Below are 20507 nucleotides of genomic sequence, written 5' to 3' on the forward strand. Positions count from 1 at the left end.
CTCTTTCCATCGCAAATTATACCTGTAAAAAGAAAAATGAGAGATTATTACATTTTATTAGTAGAAAACCTGCACGTTGCTGTAAAATTCCATACAAGAAAGTTCTGTTGAATTTGAATGACATCAGAAGTTTTAGAACTAAAATTGCAAAAAATGTAAAGAATACAGCAGGTATAATGTTTATTTTACACTTCTTTTGAATATCATGTTATTTTATGACTTTCTATTTTTAATTTTCTATTTATTATATACGTTATTGTGTGAAAGTGATGTAAGGAAAAAGTCTTTGTGTTATGGACATTTCGCTAGTTATAATCACCCCCCCAAAAAAAAAACATCAAAAGAAAAACTAATATATTCTGTTTGTCTGTGCTAAAGTACTTTTCGTGTGTGTTTTAGGAAACATTTATGATTTATTTACATTATCTCAGCAATAAAGAAACTAACTTATCTGTAAGTCTCATTTCCAACCAACAGATGGCGAACAAACAAAAAAAGCATTTTTAAAGAGTATCATCAATTTCTCCTCTTGTATTTCATATAAAAATCATATGACATTACATGATATACAGTTAACTTGCCATTTTCATGGTCATTTTTGGACATTTCATGTACATGTACAACAGCCAAAAACAAAAAAAAAACTTTAAGGCTCTACAAAAGCGTCATGCACAAATCACAAACAGTGGTTTGTTGTACATGTGTTTCTCACACTTGAGATAAGTATCCTGGGATCATGATTACATCACACACTCATGTGTTCAGTGAGGGAGCACATGAGGACACAAAGCTTTACATATATTACGCCTGTTTAAGAAACAAAGCAGGAGGAAATTTGACCTTATGGCAGCGTTTTTATTTATGTTTTTCTTTCTCTTTTTACAGCTGGATGATGTAAATGTAGCAGAAATCTCAACTTCCAATTGCTGTTCTGCATCTATACATCAAATTGTTAAAATATCCAATGATGGGTAGCCAACAACAACACTTTGTCAGCATAATCTCAAATCACTGTGAATAAAGTTATGAGGGTAAATGAGGATAAGCGATCCATACTGAAAGAGAATGAGAGATACGGAAATAACAGGGGAATGTAGGACGTTCTTCGGAAGAAATTTGAGAACTGGGAGAAGTAATGCAACAACGCTGCACTTATACATAGTTTCACATTTTGTTTACTCACAATGTTTTGTTTCTTTTCAAGCATTACATTTAAGAATCATTTTAAAACAGAGGACACTAAAATCATACCCTTGTGATCAGAATGAATTAAACTGAACTATTGTGGAAAGACTGTCTTTCTTTAAAGAAACGACATCCCACACTTTTCTCATTCTTCCACTTCACAAAGAAAAACAGTGTTTGGCCAGCGTTTCGCTCAGTTTGACCTATTAAAAAAAAAGGTCAATAAGGAATTCTAGCCATGACCCCAACACACCAAACTCTGCTTAACGGACATATATAAGTCCTTTGGGGCTGACTTTCTATGGTTTCCATGGTAACAGACTCACAATTCGGCGGTGAAGTCCTTTGTCTGAGATTTGTCTATAAACACATTAAAAAAACGGAATCACACTGAACAGTGGTTTCCACAGAATAAGATATCATCAAAACAATGTCCGGTCTGTCTTTAAAGGATTATAAATCTCTACATATATAGAATAAATGAATGGGATTTCATTCTGGAGCCCGGCTGTTGCTCTTTATTAAAGATCAGTGTTAGAATTTGACCTTGTGCATTAGGAGCTCATCACAAAATAAGACCCGGTGTTTCTCCAAGCAGTTAAAATGAAATGTTCTGCATGTGTGTGGAGAATGTATTATTCGGGGACTCGCACACAAGCTTACGCATAAAAAGCTGTAAAGGAATTTCTCACATCTCTGTTCCACCTCATGTGAAAATTCTGAAAGAACCGAATGGGTCTAAATATGATGTCAAACAATGGGCTAAATGTGATGTTTTACACTGAATATATACAATGACCGCCTAATATCGCTCATACTGTATTCGTTCAAAGAACGCCAACCCTTTATAAACCAGAGCGCTCCGGAATTAGAAAGCATTAATGCAATCATTTAAGTATGTGGTCAAATTTGCACGCTTTGTCACCCACGCACACTGCAGGAGTTAAGCGCGAAGGTTATTCGAGGTAAAAAAGACACTAATATTTGTGTATCACACTGAAATACACAGAAATGGGATTTTATTGCATGCTGCTTTGTTACTGTGGTAACCCAAGACAGGCCTTTTTTACAAGAAGTTTTATATTGTTTCTACAAGGCTTTCTCTCTTTTATTAAACGCAATGCGTGCGGCAAAAGAAAAGCATGTGCTCTTTGTGCTATTTTAGCATTGGTACAGTATATTATTTCTCATTTTTTAAATGATAAAAAGAAACTACAATACCAAGTAGTTTTTCCATTAATGATCAATAATAAGATGCAGCTAGTACAACATGCTCTGGGGTTTGTTAAGAAGCTCGTGGATTACAGTCCAGCTAAATCACAGCTCATAAACTTCATGTCGCATTCAACATTACTACTGCAGGTTAAATAACAACACATAGATTCTGATTTTAGAAGGCGACGTTGGTCTCACTATCATAGGACCAAAGTCTTCTTAATTTTCATGCATGTAAATATTACAGTTAATAAAACTGCATGTATTGTTATAAGCAGCATTGCACACAATACAACACACACAAATACTGTATAGTAGCCTAATGTGTATGTAAAAGTACATTTTTTTATTTTTTTTAAATGAGAACTAATGTGAGAACAAAGCCACTATATGAGCATCTGCACAATGTTAAATCCTTTTAAAATGTTGAAATATGATGGAAGAATATTTTGTTGTGCAATGGCGTCTAATGTGCATGTTGTTGGAGACGCAGATCGGGCGTTCTGACGCAGGGTTCAATCCGGGTGAGCTCAGGACCCGAGATGAACTCTTCTGAGAAAGAGCAGAATATGAGCAGCGGTTCATAGATGAGGGCAGAGCCTGACACTGATAACACGGACGAGGACGACTGGGGTGCTTTCAAATGCTATAATAATACATGTATTATTCATATTATCGCAACATATATTTTCCTTCGAAATTTTATTCAGCTGGTTGAAGTGAAGAGTGAAGCGTTCAACTGGAAGGTAAGCAGCAGATCTAATGTATTTTTATTCTTTAAAACCTTTATAACAAAATGACATTTCTAGAGAATGGCGATAGACAGAAAATAATGAGAGGCTATTTACACACATCATCTGACTTTAAAATGAACACGAATAAAATAAATGTTTTTAAGTGGGAGCGCGATTTTAAGCCACACGGCGCGCGCAGGCGCGCGCGTAATCGACAAATACAGGCACGTTATTAAAAGCAATAAATTAGGGTTCATGTGCAACAGGTGTTATATCGTAGTTTATTAACTAATTAAGTTATTTAAATTTCCTTTATTCAAGAGTTTCCTACTTATTTATTTAGAGAAAAAGAGAAACAATTTGCATAAATAAATTGTTCATTCATACTATAAATTACCAAAGATTGCCGATTCCGGTTTTTCCGATTTATAATTTGCACTTTTGCATACTTAAATTGACTTACATGTAAAAATGTTGCCATTTTGCATCCATGTTACACAGTTATGTAATACGTGCCTTCATAAATGCCTTACATTTCCGCTTTCAACCACCAGGGGGAGCTAAAGATCCCCAGATTCCAAAAAGCAAAGAGAACCAAGAGTCATTCAACATTCAGACTGAGCGAATAGTCAAAGCATGAGGGACCAAAGCATCACGCTGCCTGGCATAGCAGGGTGTGATGTACCCGGAAAACACAACAGATCCGGTCGGTCAGGATGAGGTGACATCTTTCACAGAAGAAGCAGTGTCCATCCTGACATCCAGCAGCATGCTGGCACACTCGTTTCTTATCCATCCCAGTGGTCTGACGGACAAAGATTCATCTGACACTGACGCATCGCAATTACCATCGCATACCCAAGCCTATATTCCTGCAATACACAACTATCGTCCCAACGCGAACCCACACTGCACTCATCAACACCCACCATCAATCACACAGTATGGTTGTCCAGATGGGCTGCAAAGCATGCAAGACAGGGCCAATGCGTCAGAGGATGGTGGGTTCTCCATCTCTGATGATGCTGTAGGTGAACACATGAGAGCTTCACCTTACAGATGTGAAGAAGAGCCAGGATGTGAACTCACTCCATCTGCATATACAGATTCATTCGATGAGGTGCGGTTAGTGTCAGGGTGGCAGGAGAACATGAAAGGACTTCCTCATAAACTGCGCTTTAAGACGTCAGGTGGATTTGAAGGTGCGGAGGTTCATCTTCCAGTGGAGATGGAAAAGAGTTCAAAAATGTCTCGCCCCTCCTCGCAGTCAGGGTGCAGGTGGACAGAAGGTCTCACAATGCCACCTACCAATTCAAATCACCTCAAAATAATCTTACAATTCAAAAGCCTCATGTTGTAAAGGAGAACAGTGCTATTCGATCTCAACTTAGTTCTCTGAGTGAAGAAGTGCTGAGCTTAAAAAGTTGCTTTTACAAAAGCTTCTTTCAAAAGTGAATGCAGATCAGTGAGCATTTTTGATTTTCCATTTTTCCAGTCTGCTCCAATTTTAAGTTTTACGTTACTAGATTCAGGAATAATACAGGTCTTGTCTTTCTGGTTTCTACAGAAATGGTTGTTAATGTTGGAAGTCTCCTTTCCTAACACACCTGATTCAAATCCATAAAATAAACTGGGTGTAAGATGAGAGACGTACAAACTGACACTAAAAAACGCCGGTCTACTGTGATACTAATGTGTTGTCTTGTGGTTTGTGCCGTCTTGTGGCACAGAGCTTCTATCACGCTACAACCCATCACGCTCGCGAAGATCTCAGAACTCCGGACTTTTGATAACACCAAGAATAACTAAATCCACCAAAGGGGGTAGAGCTTTCTCATAAGTAGCACCTAAACTCTGGAATAGCCTTCCCGATATTATTTGGGGGTCAGACACACTCTCCCAATTTAAGGTGATACGTCACCCAAAAATGAAAATTCCATCATCGTTTACTCCCCTTCGAGTTGTTCCAAATCTGTGTAAATTTCTTTGTTCTGATGAACACGGAGAAAGATATTTGGAAGAATGCTTATAACCAGACAGATTTTGACTCCCATAGTAGGAAAAATTACTTTTATCATTTTTTTGTTCTGTTGAACACAAAATAAGACATTTTGAAGAATGTAGGACAGCAAACAGTTCTGGGGCACTTTTGAAATCTGTCTGGTTATAAGCATTCTTCCAAATATCTTTCTCTGTGTTCATCACGCAAAGAAATTTATACACATTTGGAACAACTTGAAGGTGCGTACAGAATGACAGAATTTTCATTTTTGGGTGACGTATCATTTCTAGTCTAGATTAAAGACACAAAAATAAATGAACAGCAGCTACGCTAATTAGTCTCTTTCTGCCCTCCTCCCCAACCTCGGGATGTCCCGATTACGCCAGGTCCAGATGAACGTCATATGCCCATCCCAAACTAGAGATTACGCCAACTCCAGTTGAACATCCCGTGCCATCCTCCTGTGAGAGCCTGCGGACTGACTGACCATCCCAGCTACAGCTCAGGAATTTCTCCCAACCAAGAGCAAAGAAGGACTACTTATTGTCACATTAATGCTAAACCGTATTTACAATACTTAGTATTTAATGCTAAACTTACATCACACAGCAGTTTGAAGTTAAAGCTGCACTCTCATGCCATTACTGTCATGGCTCTGCTTCCATAGTCATGTTTTTCTTGGTCCTGTAGCAGAGTCATGACAAAGCCTTTGGTTATGTGTGGAGAGAAACATATTATTGTCCTTTTGACAATAATATACGTTCTCTCCAGTGTCTTGTCTCTGTTCCCGCCATCTCGTTTCCTCGTTATCTTTCCCTGAGTGTTTAATGTCTCACACCTGCCCCTTGTCGTTATCCCTCGTTTGTGTTTCCTATAAATACCCTCTTGTTTCTTTGTCTTGTGTTCGTGGATTGTGCGTTGTGTACCGTGTATTGTGGTCCTGTCTAAATCCCCAGTCAATGTCAAGTCGAGCCTGTGTAAGTCTGAGTTTGCGTTTCTATAGTATTGTTCTTTTACCCTGTCTTAGTTATATTTGTCCTGTCAGTTTTTGCATCTAGTTTTGTTGGTTTGCCCCATCGTGGGTTTTTGTTTTGTCGTTTTTGTGTTTAAGAAAATAAATATTTGTTAACCCCTTCACTGCCTGCCTGCGCTTGGGTTCTTGCACGCCAGTCCGTGACAATTACTATCTAACCTGCTTATAACATTCTGTTGTATGATATCGGTCACAAAATGAAACCTAAACAGTTTACCCAATTGAAATTTCCTAAATCACAATTAATAAGCTCTCCTTGTTATTCGTAAACATTAACTGAGTAGCTTTTAATCACTGAGTGCAGCTGTGACGTCAGAGGAGACCTGGGGGGTATTCCAGAAAGCTGGTTATGTGACATACCCGGGTAAGTTTAAGGGTTAGTTATCTGATAACCTCAACTTTCAGTTCCAAAAACGGAGATAACTTTCAGGGTATATAAGTAACCATAGCAACTTACTCTCTGAAGATATCCTGCTCCGGAGCAGGTGTTCCAGGGTAAGTTCATTTTAAGGAAATGTTACTTTACTGTAAAGCTTTAGGGGTTGTCTGCGCATGTGTGCGCTTTTGATGAGCGTCAAGTGGGCGTGAAAGCACAGATTACGTATAATATATAATCTAATCATTTTACAGCAATATTACAATTACATTTCCAATCTCACCCTTCGCAATTTAGCATTCACAATTAATGTTATTATTAACTTTATTATTTAACCTTTTAAAATGAAATAATCTTTAAATAAAATAATGCAAGCTGTTATTGTTCAACTTTATGTATATTTATATTAAATACAGTATATACTTTGAATTAGGTTTATTAAAACATCTCCAAATATCACTGGATAAATATAAACACCTTACCATTTCCAACAGTTAAAGGATGTTAATAGTGAAGTATTTTAACTCCAGAGCAATTGCGCATCTTTACTCTTGTCCACTTATTAGACAATATTTGACCCATATATACCCAATGGGATCACCATGGCATATTGTTCACATATTTAAATTCTTATTATAATTTTAAATCCATTTACATAAATGTACACTTAAGGTTTTTCATACTGACTGTATTCCTTAAAAATGTCTTTCTGATCCTCAGCCTCATACAGTTTAGTATTGAAAGGCCTTTCTCCAAATTACAATTAGACTTTCAGGATATAGTGTTCCACCTCTTTTAACGTTTGGAAAGCCATGGCCTTTTAGCAAACAAAGTCAAAAGAGACAAACAAAAAAACATGTATGTGTATTTGAAAGGGATATATATATATATATATAGGCTACATGATATATTGGACATGTGACTGGGCCTAACATTTTAAACCTCTACCTCATGTCACAGCAGACCTTCATCCTCTGCTGCAAATTAATTATCATACATAGTGTAGTGTACTGAAAAGCATTACACAAATAGTTCCAAAATTATGACCAATGTAGTAGTTTCTAGAATTAAAAGAGTCTCCATTAATATGACTACATCAGCAACTGTTGCAAATAAAGCTGATACAATGCAAAGTCCGTTTTCAGAAAACCAAATAACTTAATTACGTTTATGCATTTGGCAGACGTTTTTATCCAAAGCTTCTTACATTGCATTGTATTATACATTTGTTTCTGACTATATGCAATCCCCTGGGATCGAACCCATGTAGATAAATAAAGGTGTAAATAAAGGTAGATTTTTTAAGGAACATACAGAGAAGGAACCAAAAAAGAGGTTTAATACTGCCTTCAAAATAAGCAATGTGATCAAATATACACACAACACAATTTTGGTAAAATACCGTGGTAGACACGTTAAAATAACAAATCTACAGTTTATGTAACAAAGATAGCCAAGATGAGTATATATTTAAAATATTATAGTATAAAAATAGTGCATATCTTTAAAATATTTAAAAAGATCATTAATATATAGCGTTTATAGTTTTATAAACACATAACTTAAATAATTTAATTTTATGATTTTTAATCCTGGACTTCATGCACTGATGCACTGATGCAGATTTAAGTCTTCTGGGAAAAACACCTCTGATTTATAAAGTTGTTTTACAGTCAAAAACTTTAAGCTTCCTGGCCGTTTCCATGTTGACTCGTGAAATCTGTGATCCATTGACAATATTTATCATTGTAGTTTGGGTTCCTCGCCACAGGGCCAAGTTGGCGTGCTCACCGGGAGACTGCTATATTAGGTTAGTTTAAAGGTTTGGTAAATTCCGTTAACATTGCTTTATTAGAATGATCTTACTTGTTCTACAAACACCATGCCCTGTACTGTGTTTGACCTTTTCTGTGTTTTCCGTTTTTCTTATTTTCTCCTGTAAAGCTGCTTTGGAACAATGCACATTGTGAAAAGCGCTATATAAATAAAATAAAATTGAATTGAAGTTTGTGTAAGCTGTGAGACACGTGCTTCAGAATTCCTTTGAAGGCAAGAAAATGACTTCTTAAACCTTTTCTCGGTTTTATTTAATGATGTTTATTTATAGCTGTGTGTATATATTAAAGGTGTTGAAACTGTGATAAACAGTATCACCGTGATCTAAGCCAAATATAAACATGTTTTCCCATAAGCTTAACAGCTCTTACCAGATAAAGCAGATAAAGCATGTCGAAGCAAAAAACAACAACAACACCACAATGATAAAATCGAAAGCTTCTTTAACAAACCACATTCTTTACAACCTCATGTGCCTACACGCTTGCCATAACAATAACCTCCAAAGTCGAACAGAGGGGTGGGACAGTGTTCAGTTTAGTGGACAAAAATGCCTCGCCCTTGTAAACGTGAGCAATATTTTTGCATGAGAATACTTAAACGAACGGTGAAAAAAGGAAATTTTAACTCTGGTGTCTTTATCACGGGTTTTGATGACGGACAGCTCTGGCTGATAACAGAAACAGCTTCAATGACTGCGTCAGCACATAAACAGCTATTAAAGGACACAAGAGTGAAAGTCATCCATTCTCTGTTATAATGTGTGACTTTGACAAACAATGCTAATAGAAACACTTGGTTAAGTGGACAAAAGCGTTACTGTCCCAAGGATGTAATGGTACAAAAGACAGAAAGAATGTTTCTGGATGTATTTCCTCTAGAGGTTCCCACAGTCCTTGTTTCTGTGAGAGTTATCGCAGCTACATGTTCAATGTCAACATCAGCACTTCTGTGGCTATTTTAGGCTGTGAGAGACAAAGGTATCGATTCGCGAATGCATTTGTGTTCGCTGTTAAACATGCAAGCGATGCAAAAAGAAAGGTAAGCAGAAGAACACGGAACAGTTTAAAAGCTCATGGGCCCAAACTCTGCTTTCAAAATGCATTTTAACATCATGTCGAGTAGAATAATTGACTCTACAGTATATGGATTGATTAAGTCTTGGACAAGTTTTGAATTATATTAATAAGACGAGCACTTTAATAGCAATGCTTTAATTTCTTAAGATACAATGCAATCCTTGATGTCACTTTGGAGGACATTAAATAAACAGTTCACCCAAAAATGAAGATTCTGTCTTCATTTACTCACCCTCAAGTTTGCTTACAAGCATTCTTCCAAATATCTTTCTCTGTGTTCATCGGAACAAAGACATTTATACAGATTTGGAAAACACTGAGTAAATGATGAATTTTTCATTTTTTTTGAGTGAACTGTTCCTTTAAGCGTCAAACAACTGAAGAATAAAAATAGAAAAGGTTATAAATTGTACCTTCGGGGGGAACTGGCAAGCTTTGTTTGTACTGTATACTGTATTTGTTGATGCAACAACTGTGATAATATAAAAGTATTGCACTCCTATTCTTTACTTAAAATAAAAACATATTACATCATTTTTTCACCCTTCTATCATTTCCAAACCTGTATGACCGAGTTTCTTTTGTGAAACACAACTGAAAATATTTTGAGAAATGTTTGAGTGGTTTTGTGTTCATACAATGGAAGTCAACAAGATGAAATTTTGTTTGGTTATCAACATTCTTCAAAATATCGTCTTTTGTGTTCTGCAGAAGAAAGAAGGTTTGGAATGACATGAGGACGAGTAAATGATTTTTCTTTTTAAGTGGATAATGCCTTTAAATGATTAACACATTGAAAAAAGCTATTCACTACTATAAAATTAAAAACTAAATTTGACACCTTTTTAGAGGTGTCATTTATTAGATGTTCGGCTTTTCTGGGTGGGATTTTAAAATATTGACCCTGCACATAATTGTTCACATCTGCTTTTCTTGGATCTCAGATCTACTGCTGGACTGGCGAGTGAGGTTGCTTAAACAATAAAGCTCCACAGAGGATGCCTACACTACTAACTGATCCAGATAAACACACATTGGGTTCTTTGTCTCTACAAGCACCCCTGATCAACCCCTCTCGCAAGGAGGGGTGTGAGGGGGGTGGGAAGGGAAAACCAGTTGCTAGGCAGGCAGCATAACGGTTGCCTAGGGAACTGTAGCAGACGCAGCTGTGAGTGAATCGGGGAGAATGCGAAGGGGGAGGGATAGGCAAGTTCAAGGCCAACACCCCCAATCTGTAAAATGTCCGTCATCACCTCAACAGATGAATGGAGAGTGCATCAGGTGATGGTGGCGCAGGCCTAATGTCGGCAGGTCGCATTACTGCGGCATGGTTTCTAACAGGATACAACGATGACGGTTGCTGTTAATGGAATTGCTTTGTGCCAGGTGTCATTTGATTCTAAAGGTTCAAAGTTACTTAAGAAGATGGTACAAATGTCATCATCATGACCTTTTTTCCTTATTGACACTTTCCTAAAAACAAGGGTCAAGTGCATATACATGTGATGATTACACAAGCAGATATATAAGAATAACCAAGCAGTTAAAAACACGCACAACAGTTTGTTCATGCATAAATAGCGTCTTCTGAGCATTGTACTGGTGCCCATATCATTTTCAGGTCAGGGAACTTGCAGACAGTTAAAGAGGAAGAAACTCTACCATCGTTAATGTTGTATATATAATACTTGCACACACAACCATGCGCACACACCAAAATTATGCATGAATAAACAAATAATACCGAGAATGTTACTTGAACTTGCCTTCCTGTTCTTGGACGGCATCCTTGGCCTGTATCGTGTTTTGAAACTGGCACAGTGAGTACAGGACAGGCATTCTTTAAATAAACAGTGAACGGCATTTTTGGAAAATAATGAATATGGATAAACTCAGGATAGACAGACAGACAGATATATATACACAGACAGACAGACAGATAGAATACTGACAGACAGAAATATTATATTGTCAGTTGGTCAGACAGACAGATAAATAGATAGAATACAGGGAGACAAATAGACTAGACAGACAGATATATTATACTGTCAGTTGGTCAGACAGACAGATAAATAGAATCCTAACAGACAGACAGAATTTTAAGACAGACAGACAGGCTAGACAGATATACAGAAAGAAAAATACACAGACAGACAGTACTGTCGGTTGGTCAGAAAGACAGATAAATAGACAGAATACTGACAGACAGATATATAGAAGGAAGATACACAGACAGACACAGACAGGTAGTATTTGTAGACAGACAGATAGTACTGTCAGTTGGTCAGACAGACAGATAAATAGATATACAGACAGATAGAATACTGACAGACAGACAGATATATAGACAGAAAGAAAGATGCACAGACAGACAGACAGAATAGTGACAGAAACACTAGACAGACAGACAGAGTACATACAAAAAATAGAATATTAGATGGAATATTAGATTGACCGATGGGGTATTGACAGACAGACAGCTAGAAAAGAAAGAAAGAAAGCTTGTTCTCTGAGCCAGTGTCTTACGCAATAGTGAATATGTATGCAACCGTTTCACAGTCTCGTAAGCTCTTTCTCTGTGAGAAGCTGAAGTGTTGAGCACACAGAGGCGAGTTACAGCAACAGCACTCTGGCCATACACCGCAACTGCCGTATCTGTGATCGGTAACCGACCGCGTGTCCTTACTGTAAACCAACAGAGCATCTCTGACCACCTCCGTCTCCTCCACGGTCATTTCAGCAGGAGTCAAGGCTTGTGCATCTATAGCCATGATGAATTAAAACGTGACTAGGCACCCAAAGCTCCGTGTTATGCAACCGCTGACCTACTAACACACATTCGAGGAAGACGAGGAGAGAGAGAGAGCGCGCGCGTGTGTGTAGAGGAAAACTGGAGCAAAACCTCCGACATAACATAAGGACGAAGAGGGAGGGCGAGAGAGAGAGAGAGAGAGAGAGAGAGAGAGAGACGGCGAATAGCAGCACATTCAGTGAGTCACACTAATCGACACAAAGCCGGTGAGTGGATCACGACACACGCGGGACATTTTCACCCAGATGCGAAGTTGCGAGGGAAAGATAAAGAGAGAAAACAAGAGAGAGAGAGAGAGAGACGGCGAATAGCAGCACATTCAGTGAGTCACACTAATCGACACAAAGCCGGTGAGTGGATCACGACACACGCGGGACATTTTCACCCAGATGCGAAGTTGCGAGGGAAAGATAAAGAGAGAAAACAGAGAATCGGGACAAGGAACAGCACTGAGCGCGCGGAACACGCATCCACTGAAGAATAAAAGCGGAGTGTTCTGTTTAACAACGGGAACGTGATATTTCACATCGGTGAGTTTATGTAAATATGTGAAATGTATTATGTATATCTTGCGTTATGTCTGTGATATTGAATATACCTTTATCTGTAGCAGTTGTGGGCTAGGCTTTACCTTGCAACGTGGTCAGGGCATGTTATTGTTCGCATGGAAACCGACTCGGGGTCGGCGTGACTCGCTCCGTTAAGAAATCATTTTAGGTTTTGAAATAGGTTTCTTTGTTCTTCATCTCAAACGTGTCTCCGTGAGATTTTAGGGACCATTCGGTAGCATCCGTTCATCTTTTCGTTGTGCATTGCCTTTATTCACATTCAATGTCAAGTCGAGACGGTGTGGCGTGGGGGAGGTGATCGTTACGAAATCCGAACGCACGAGTGGTCGTGGGGTCAGTGATTGTGTAAGCATGGCGGTGGCACAAATTCCGCGTATTCGCGTACGCGACGCGTAATAAACGGGGATAACTTAATTGCAAATCAGCGTTTCTTTGAACGCGTACGGTTGTAAAATAAGAATGCGTGGCGCGGCGCCCATCAGGACAATGCGATGCCATGCATTAGATTGGCTGAGTGTTTAGCGGCCACCCAGCGTGACGCGAATAGGGCTTTTGAAATTCTTACTTTTGACAATTACTCATTTGTGACGCTCAACAAATTCTGATGAATTTTTCTTGTTTATCGCCACTTCTGGTTGGTTTGTTGTGCAATAGATTAACAGCTTCAAAACTTTTGGGGAGATGAGTGGCAGGTTTATTGACGAGCACTAGACTAATATTCTGATTGTGTAAAAAGCATACTTGCAAATTAAACTAAAAGTCATGCAGTTTGCTTGTATAAAATGCGAGGACAAATTTATGTTTGTGTGACGTATTGAATTGTGAAATCCTCATGCTCTTCATAAAGACTGACTTCTAAAGTTTACTGTTCCACCACTCCCTGCTCAGCAATGCCAGGAATCTAAAACCGCCTCACATTGCACCCAAACATCTTGTAATACCAAGCATCCCCTTGAAAACCAAAAGCTTTTTAAAAAAAAATAATGGCTCTAACCTCAGAATGGATTTGCATTAATTCGGGTAGCAAAAAAAAGTTGATTCCTCCACACAATCTCATTTGAGGTGTTTCCAAATGCATGACATCTAAAAACATTTGTGCTGTGGACTTTTTTTCTTTTGTGTCTCCAGTACTAACCCCTGTCATTAAGAGTCTAGCCAACACAATATATCTCACAGTCATACTTGGCCTTTAGGTTGGAAGAAAAACTGGAGGCGTAACAGTTCTGCCTGCATGTGACTGGGCAGACACATGCAGAGAGGCCTCTAGTTGTAAACACTGTCCATGTGGGACAGCGCATAACCTCCTGAATTGTGCTCTCTGCTTCTTAGAAAAGGAAGGTACACATTGTATGTGGTCAAAAATATACAGTATCAAATCTTAATATTAAAGAAAAAGCCATTAGTATAGCAATCGCTTGTTAGAGATTAGATAAACGTTCTACACACACCATATGGATAGTCACTTGAATTTAGCTCAGCATGTCCTAAAATGATTCCTCAACTATGGTAACAGTCTGGCACCGAGCCACAACCCGCGGTCTGAACTGCGCAATACTGCATGCTCGGTTTTCTTGGCTGATCCCAGAGGCATTACGAAAGCAGGACTGTGTTTGACATTTGCAAGCATTGTGAAGCAACGACAAGCCATAATTTTGTAATCATTCCACCTAACTGATTGCATTTCAGAAACATACTTCAGCGGCATGTCTGAAAATGCACATCGGTACATCGGTGCATCGCTGCTGTGATTCGTGGCCCACTTTAATCTAATATTCTGCTGCTGACGTATTCTCTCCTTTTTCGTACCTCCGCAGTGCTGGTAAATTCCTCTCTCGTCCCCCAATTGGAATCCTCAACCCCTCCCTCACCCGAGCACACTATTTTTGGTCGGCGCTATAATTCCTCCCCGCTTGCTCAGGCGCGCACACTGTCTCTCTCTCTCTCAGACACACACACACTGTTGCCGCTCCACTGACCTATTTTACAGCGCGCCATTGGATCGGGCGAGCGAGCGCGTGCACGCACGTACCGTGTTTACGGAGCAGGCGGTTTCTAGGTCAGTGGGACACATGCGCACAACCTCCACCACCCTCGCATTGTGGAAACTAAATAATTTGTCAAGCCATGTGTCCAAGATGTTACATAATCCTCAAGATGTTGTGAGGTGGACCGGAGCGCAAAAAGTGACCCATGAAGATGTAGAAGTATTCCTTTGTTTGATAAAATCAGACTCAAAACATGGCACATACAAAGTTCTGTTTTGGGTAAGGAAATATTTGTTTCTGCTTCTAATAAATATTACTCTTCTTCTTAGTACGGGACTGTTTGTTTTTTGGAGATGGCGCAATAGTACTGGGCGTTATGTAACATGAATTCAGATTCTCACGATTAGCTGCAAAATATATGAGACAACAAATCAAGACTTAATAGCGTTACGGTGTAAATAATGACTCGAGCCAACAACATAAAGACAAGTCATTATTCTCCAATACAGAATAATGAAGCTGCGAAATTAACTAAAATAAATCAAATTGAACAAATTCTTCTGAGAAAGTTTGGCCTCCCACCGTGCGTGGAATTCGCTATAAACAAGTGCTTCAGTAACGCTTGATTTTGCGCAACATTAGTAAACAGTGAATCACATTATGTACTCATTCTCAGTGAACCAAATATTTGTAGTTGTGATGTAAATAAATGATGTTTGGATCGCAAATAAACGTTCAAATGAGAATTATTCCACAGCACAGCTTTAGTTCCTTTCTGTGATGTCTCCTTATATCTCTGTCGACCCGTCTTTTCCCCGAACTCAGTCTGGTGTGAGATTATGTGACTGAGATTATGTGACTGTGCTGGTTTACACAATACGTGTCCTACTGCAGATCTCTACGTACGTGTTTCATTATTCTACTGACCTACATTTCTCTAGTGCTCCTAGGACACTGGCAGAACGGAACTTTTTAGTTGATGCCAGGATTAGAAATGGACCGCTGGGTTTATCTGCATTATTTGAAAAGAAAGTCTTGCACTAGAGTCCATGATTTCACATTTAGTCAGCTGAAGTGTTTGAAATAAAACTAATGTAAATATACATATACATATTATATACATACAAGGAAATACAAAGATTTTGTTCTGTTTTTCTTGCTGTTCTATTTTTACCTCAACAGTATGACGTATTTGTTTAAAAGTTTCTCTAGACACATTTTCGGTAATCTAATTCTGTTTCATTGTCTCTACAGATCTGCTCAACCGAGACTGGGACAAAACAGTGAGCCAACACTGACCTAAAACCAAGATTATTCTATATCGCCGATAAGACACAACTGGGGATCAGCAGTTTCTGGAAAATCCTGAGTCAACAAACTTATATTGTCTTCAATCGAACAAAAGCAGATCAAACACAAAAAGGGACTTTACCCTTTTTTAGAGGAAAAAAACGCAGAATACACGTAACCAATGACGGTTGTTTTTGTCGCGTTCCATCTTTTTCTCATCTTTTTGACCAGTCTTCTGGACACTTGAACGTTTTAAGACTGGTTGAAGTAAAAGAAAGAACTTCAAAAATTCAACACAGTTCCTGATTTAAACTGCTTCACAGGTCAATAAAACTCTTAATTTCAATGTTCACAGAGTGTCAGGTATACAGACCGCCCTCAATAGGACCACAATGGAAAGCCTAAATCTTCCTACCCAAAACAACAGTGCCAGCTTGGAAAATCTAGAAACGTTCTCAAACTACAGCGAGAGTTTACCATCACCTCAAATCGCCAACCCGGGTCGTCAAGGCAGAGTAACAAAACCCAAACCCAACACATCCTGCCGGCGGAAGCGCGAATTCATCTCGGATGAGAAGAAAGATGCGTCCTACTGGGAAAAGCGGCGCAAGAATAACGAGGCAGCCAAAAGGTCAAGGGAGAAGCGGCGGCTCAATGACATGGTGCTAGAGAACAGAGTCATAGCACTGAACGAGGAGAACGTGCGACTGAAGACGGAACTCCTGCAGCTGAAATTAAGATTCGGACTCATAAGTTCTGCCTCCTACATGGAAAAAACACAGCAGATCAGCAGTAGCACTGAAGCATTGATTAATGGTGCTAATGGTACCGGAGCAACGTCTGGAAATCCATATTACTCAAGCAGCGGATACTCGAGTGCGTCTCAGGTCATGATGAACTCTGATTCCTCAGAGGCTGAGCAGCCGACCAGAGGTGAACGGCACACAGCATTATCCAAGTACTCGCCTTGTGGATCGCTGTCGGACATGTCCGATTGCTCTTCACGGGACAGTCCTGAACCTATGAACTATGACATTAAGCATGAGAGCTCTGCAATGGACATTAACAGGCTTGAGGCAAGCGTTCTTAATGGCATCTTCAACGGTCATCATGCACGATTAGAGACTCACCAGCCACAAGAAATGGAGCAGCAAGAGAGCATCAATGCCCCAGCCCCTCCATCCGCCACGCCCCAAAGAAGTGTCATCCTCTTCCGCTCCGGGAGCAACTCTTATCCCGTCGAGAGCCAAAGGGTTGAGGACATTGAGCAGGTGTTGTCCCAACCACAGCAAAATGGACAAATTGCTCAATTTTCTCAAACAGGGTGCAGCCTGCCTTTAAGACCTGATGGTTTAGAGACTCTTTCAGAGGTGGCACAGCAGCTGGCCAGGAGGTCTTTGGATTCCCCAAATTTTGAGTTTGCTAATGGCAAGGCTGATGCTGGGGAAAACAGACGGTTTGTCATACAGCACAAAGACCAGAGTGCTCAAGGACATTGCAGAATCCAAGTGCAAGACACCACCCAAAATTCTTTCGCCCCAGACCTGCTCAGCGAAGCTGGGAAAGCCCAAGTATATCAGCGGATGAATCCCTACCTCTCCACTCTGAACGAGGAGCCCCCGGTGCTAACATATGAAGGTTGCCCAAGAACAGATGGCTTCTATCAAGAGCACTCCTCCTCAAGCAAGGACACCTCCTCTAGTGACAGTGACCCCCGCAGTTCAGACAAGGAAGCCTCTACGGACGATGAATCTCCCTCATCCTCTTGTTCTGATACCGGTGGCTACCACGCCATCCACCAATCATCGTCCTCTCCCACCATGGCCAACGGTGACGTTTGCCAATATGGGGACAACCAAGGTGAAATGAAAGCCATGGCTCTGCCACACAAGCTAAGGCTTAAATATAGGGCACTGTCCAATGGTGGCTCCCAAGATGTTCCCGGGTCAGTTACAACAGCGACGTCGCCTGATTTCGCTCTGCCTCAGCACCCGTACCTGGCGTTAGCACAGGTTAACCAGCAGCAAGGCAGCGGATCTGGAAGCAAGGATGGGGAGTGTGAGATGTCAGATGAACTTTGCACACAACAATCTCCCTCCAGAGAGAAGGAAGAGGGAAGGAAGGACCGAGGAAAGAGAGAATTGGGAGGGCGAGGTAGCAGAAACAATAAACGTGACTGAGACTGTCTGCTAAGACAGGACTTGATTGATGTCGTCTTTACCATCCTATAGAAAGAAAAAGGTACCAATTAATTGCATGAAAGTCAATTTCTTATACTAAACAACAACTACAACCAGAAAGTGTAACTTGTGTTCTTGGTCAGTTCGCTTGTCAAAAGCGATAATGTGACATTTTAATGCAGCTCTGTTCTCGCTTTCTTTCTTAAGCACTTACTAGTAACTCAAATGAGTTAATAAGATGGAAAAGGAGCTTTTTTTGTCCTCTTTCACAACAAACTTATACCATGACTCTGTATAGCAACCTTGGACTTCTTGTCTCCACCTTTGAATATTTACATATCTCTGCCATGTTTTGTAGCTTAGCCTAGTTAATAGGTCATTTCTGAACCCAGTACTAGACAAGTTCATGGACTCAGACATAAGTCCGTTTCTCCCTACTGATATTCTCACTCTCCTACTCTGCCTTCTGACCTTAACATTATTTAAGCACTTGGATTATAAAATACTGTGACATGACTAAACATATCATATTTTATGGAAAAAAAAACATGTCAGTCTTTTAAGAGTAGAAAAGTGGGAGAACGCTGTCTACTTTTTAGCATTTGGATTCTTGTATAGTTCTGTCCGAATGTTTCTGTTTGATGCTTCCAGTATGCTTTGTTCATCGAGTTCCTTTTATGTATCACATTGATTGAATGATACCTGAATGTCTCGTTCGTAGTGTTTCAGTCAGTCGTAGGTCAACGCTAACCAGTGAAAATGACCTTTCATCTCTTGTCCATCACCTTACTATATTGCATCACAGTAAAGGAGCCTGATGGATTGACCCGCTTTGAAGGTCACTGTGACCAATGTTTTTATTTTAAACATTGCAATCTACCTGACATTAAGCCAAATTAGAGTCAAAGCCCTTTGAGAAATGTCAATCTGAGCGAACGCAGACTGTACAAAGTGTAAGATATATCATTGCCGTCTAAAGATGGTCTCGTCCTTTGTGGTCAGGTTTCAGAGATGCCTCACATGCTACCTCATGAGAATAAATTGTTGAGGTTACGCAGAACTGAAAAGTTCTCTTCATCTTAAAGGGGAACGAGACTTTGATGTGTGTAGCCCATTGCATCATCATACCCACCGGTTGTTGCGTATAAAAGTTACCACACAGTGAAATGCTGCAGCACACAAGTGTTACAAACTCAGTAGTAAACGTAGACACAAATCGAGTCCCACTAGTCGTCTTTGTAAACTTTACCACAGCTGTAAGCTGCTTCTGCACTGAATTTTTTCTGTCAGATTTTATACACTCTGTGTTTGTTTTTCCCAAACAGGTGCCTGGCACTGGCCATTATGTAAAAAGTGTACAGACAAATTCTCTTTTGAGTATTTTAAGTTTGTATCGAGTTTATTTTGGCATTCAATAATTATTATTATTAATATTGTATTTTATTTTGTATTCCAATGCTATTACTCTTTTCTCGTGTCCGTTCTCTGTTCACCTCAATGTGATACAGTATGTATGTATGTATTTTCATGTCTTGTTCATCCGTTTCACCTCTGTACCCTGGTGTATTGTGTGGTATTTACTGAAGTTTTAAGGAAAAAAGATACTGTTTGTAAAAAAAAAAAGAATGCCCACCCGTCAAGGTGCTCAGAATGACACTAAAGTGGCAAGAAAAATAAAACATGTTGTATGTCAAATTTAAGCCGTCTAATGTTGTCATGTGTACATTACACAACATTTCACATCACTCAAACAAAAAATAAACCTTTACCATGAATGACCCCAGCCTGCACTCTTAACATGCACCTGCCATATATCATCTCAGACAATACTGATAACCTAAATCAAACAGATAGTAAGATAAATGTCTTCTCCTACTAAGGTATGATAATGAAGTTAAATGAAAATGCATAGGAATACTTTGTACTCCTACAGGGAGAAAGAGTCATTCGGTATGATGTAACATTGGCCAAGTCACGACACCGCTCAACGACATGTACACCAGGGATACTCGGCCCAAAAATAAGTGTACACACACACACACAGATGCTTTCTCTCCTCCAACACCGCACTAATGGATTACATTACCAGGTAATTGCAAGTACGAAAGCCCACAAGATACTTGGAAAAGAAATGTGATGTGCTTCTTGTAACAGGTCACAATGTTCGCTGCTTTTAAAAATATACTCGGTGCACATCTTAAAAGAAATAAA

General features: G+C 39.5%; 2 protein-coding genes across 2 annotated transcripts; both read left to right on the top strand.

Moving 5' to 3' along the window:
• Window positions 1–2847: 2847 nt before the first annotated feature.
• nfil3-3 (nuclear factor, interleukin 3 regulated, member 3) lies at window positions 2848–6276 on the top strand. Its single transcript, XM_057338087.1, has 2 exons — window positions 2848–3146; window positions 3689–6276. The coding sequence occupies exon 2, from the start codon at window positions 3814–3816 to the stop codon at window positions 4492–4494; it is 681 nt and encodes a 226-aa protein (XP_057194070.1). The 5' UTR covers window positions 2848–3146; window positions 3689–3813; the 3' UTR covers window positions 4495–6276.
• Window positions 6277–12543: 6267 nt separating this feature from the next.
• Window positions 12544–20074, top strand: nfil3-5 (nuclear factor, interleukin 3 regulated, member 5). The gene is made up of 2 exons (XM_057338085.1): window positions 12544–12802; window positions 16081–20074. The coding sequence occupies exon 2, from the start codon at window positions 16509–16511 to the stop codon at window positions 18294–18296; it is 1788 nt and encodes a 595-aa protein (XP_057194068.1). The 5' UTR covers window positions 12544–12802; window positions 16081–16508; the 3' UTR covers window positions 18297–20074.
• The last annotated feature ends 433 nt before the right edge of the window (window positions 20075–20507 follow it).

This window comes from Triplophysa rosa, linkage group LG7 (genome assembly GCF_024868665.1).
Source record: "Triplophysa rosa linkage group LG7, Trosa_1v2, whole genome shotgun sequence".
Taxonomy (NCBI): domain Eukaryota; kingdom Metazoa; phylum Chordata; class Actinopteri; order Cypriniformes; family Nemacheilidae; genus Triplophysa; species Triplophysa rosa.

What these genes read in the sequence shown, in the direction of transcription:
- nfil3-5 (XM_057338085.1), top strand. Translation starts at nt 16,509, where the DNA reads ATGGAAAGCCTAAATCTTCCTACCCAAAACAACAGTGCCAGCTTGGAA.
- nfil3-3 (XM_057338087.1), top strand. Translation starts at nt 3,814, where the DNA reads ATGTACCCGGAAAACACAACAGATCCGGTCGGTCAGGATGAGGTGACA.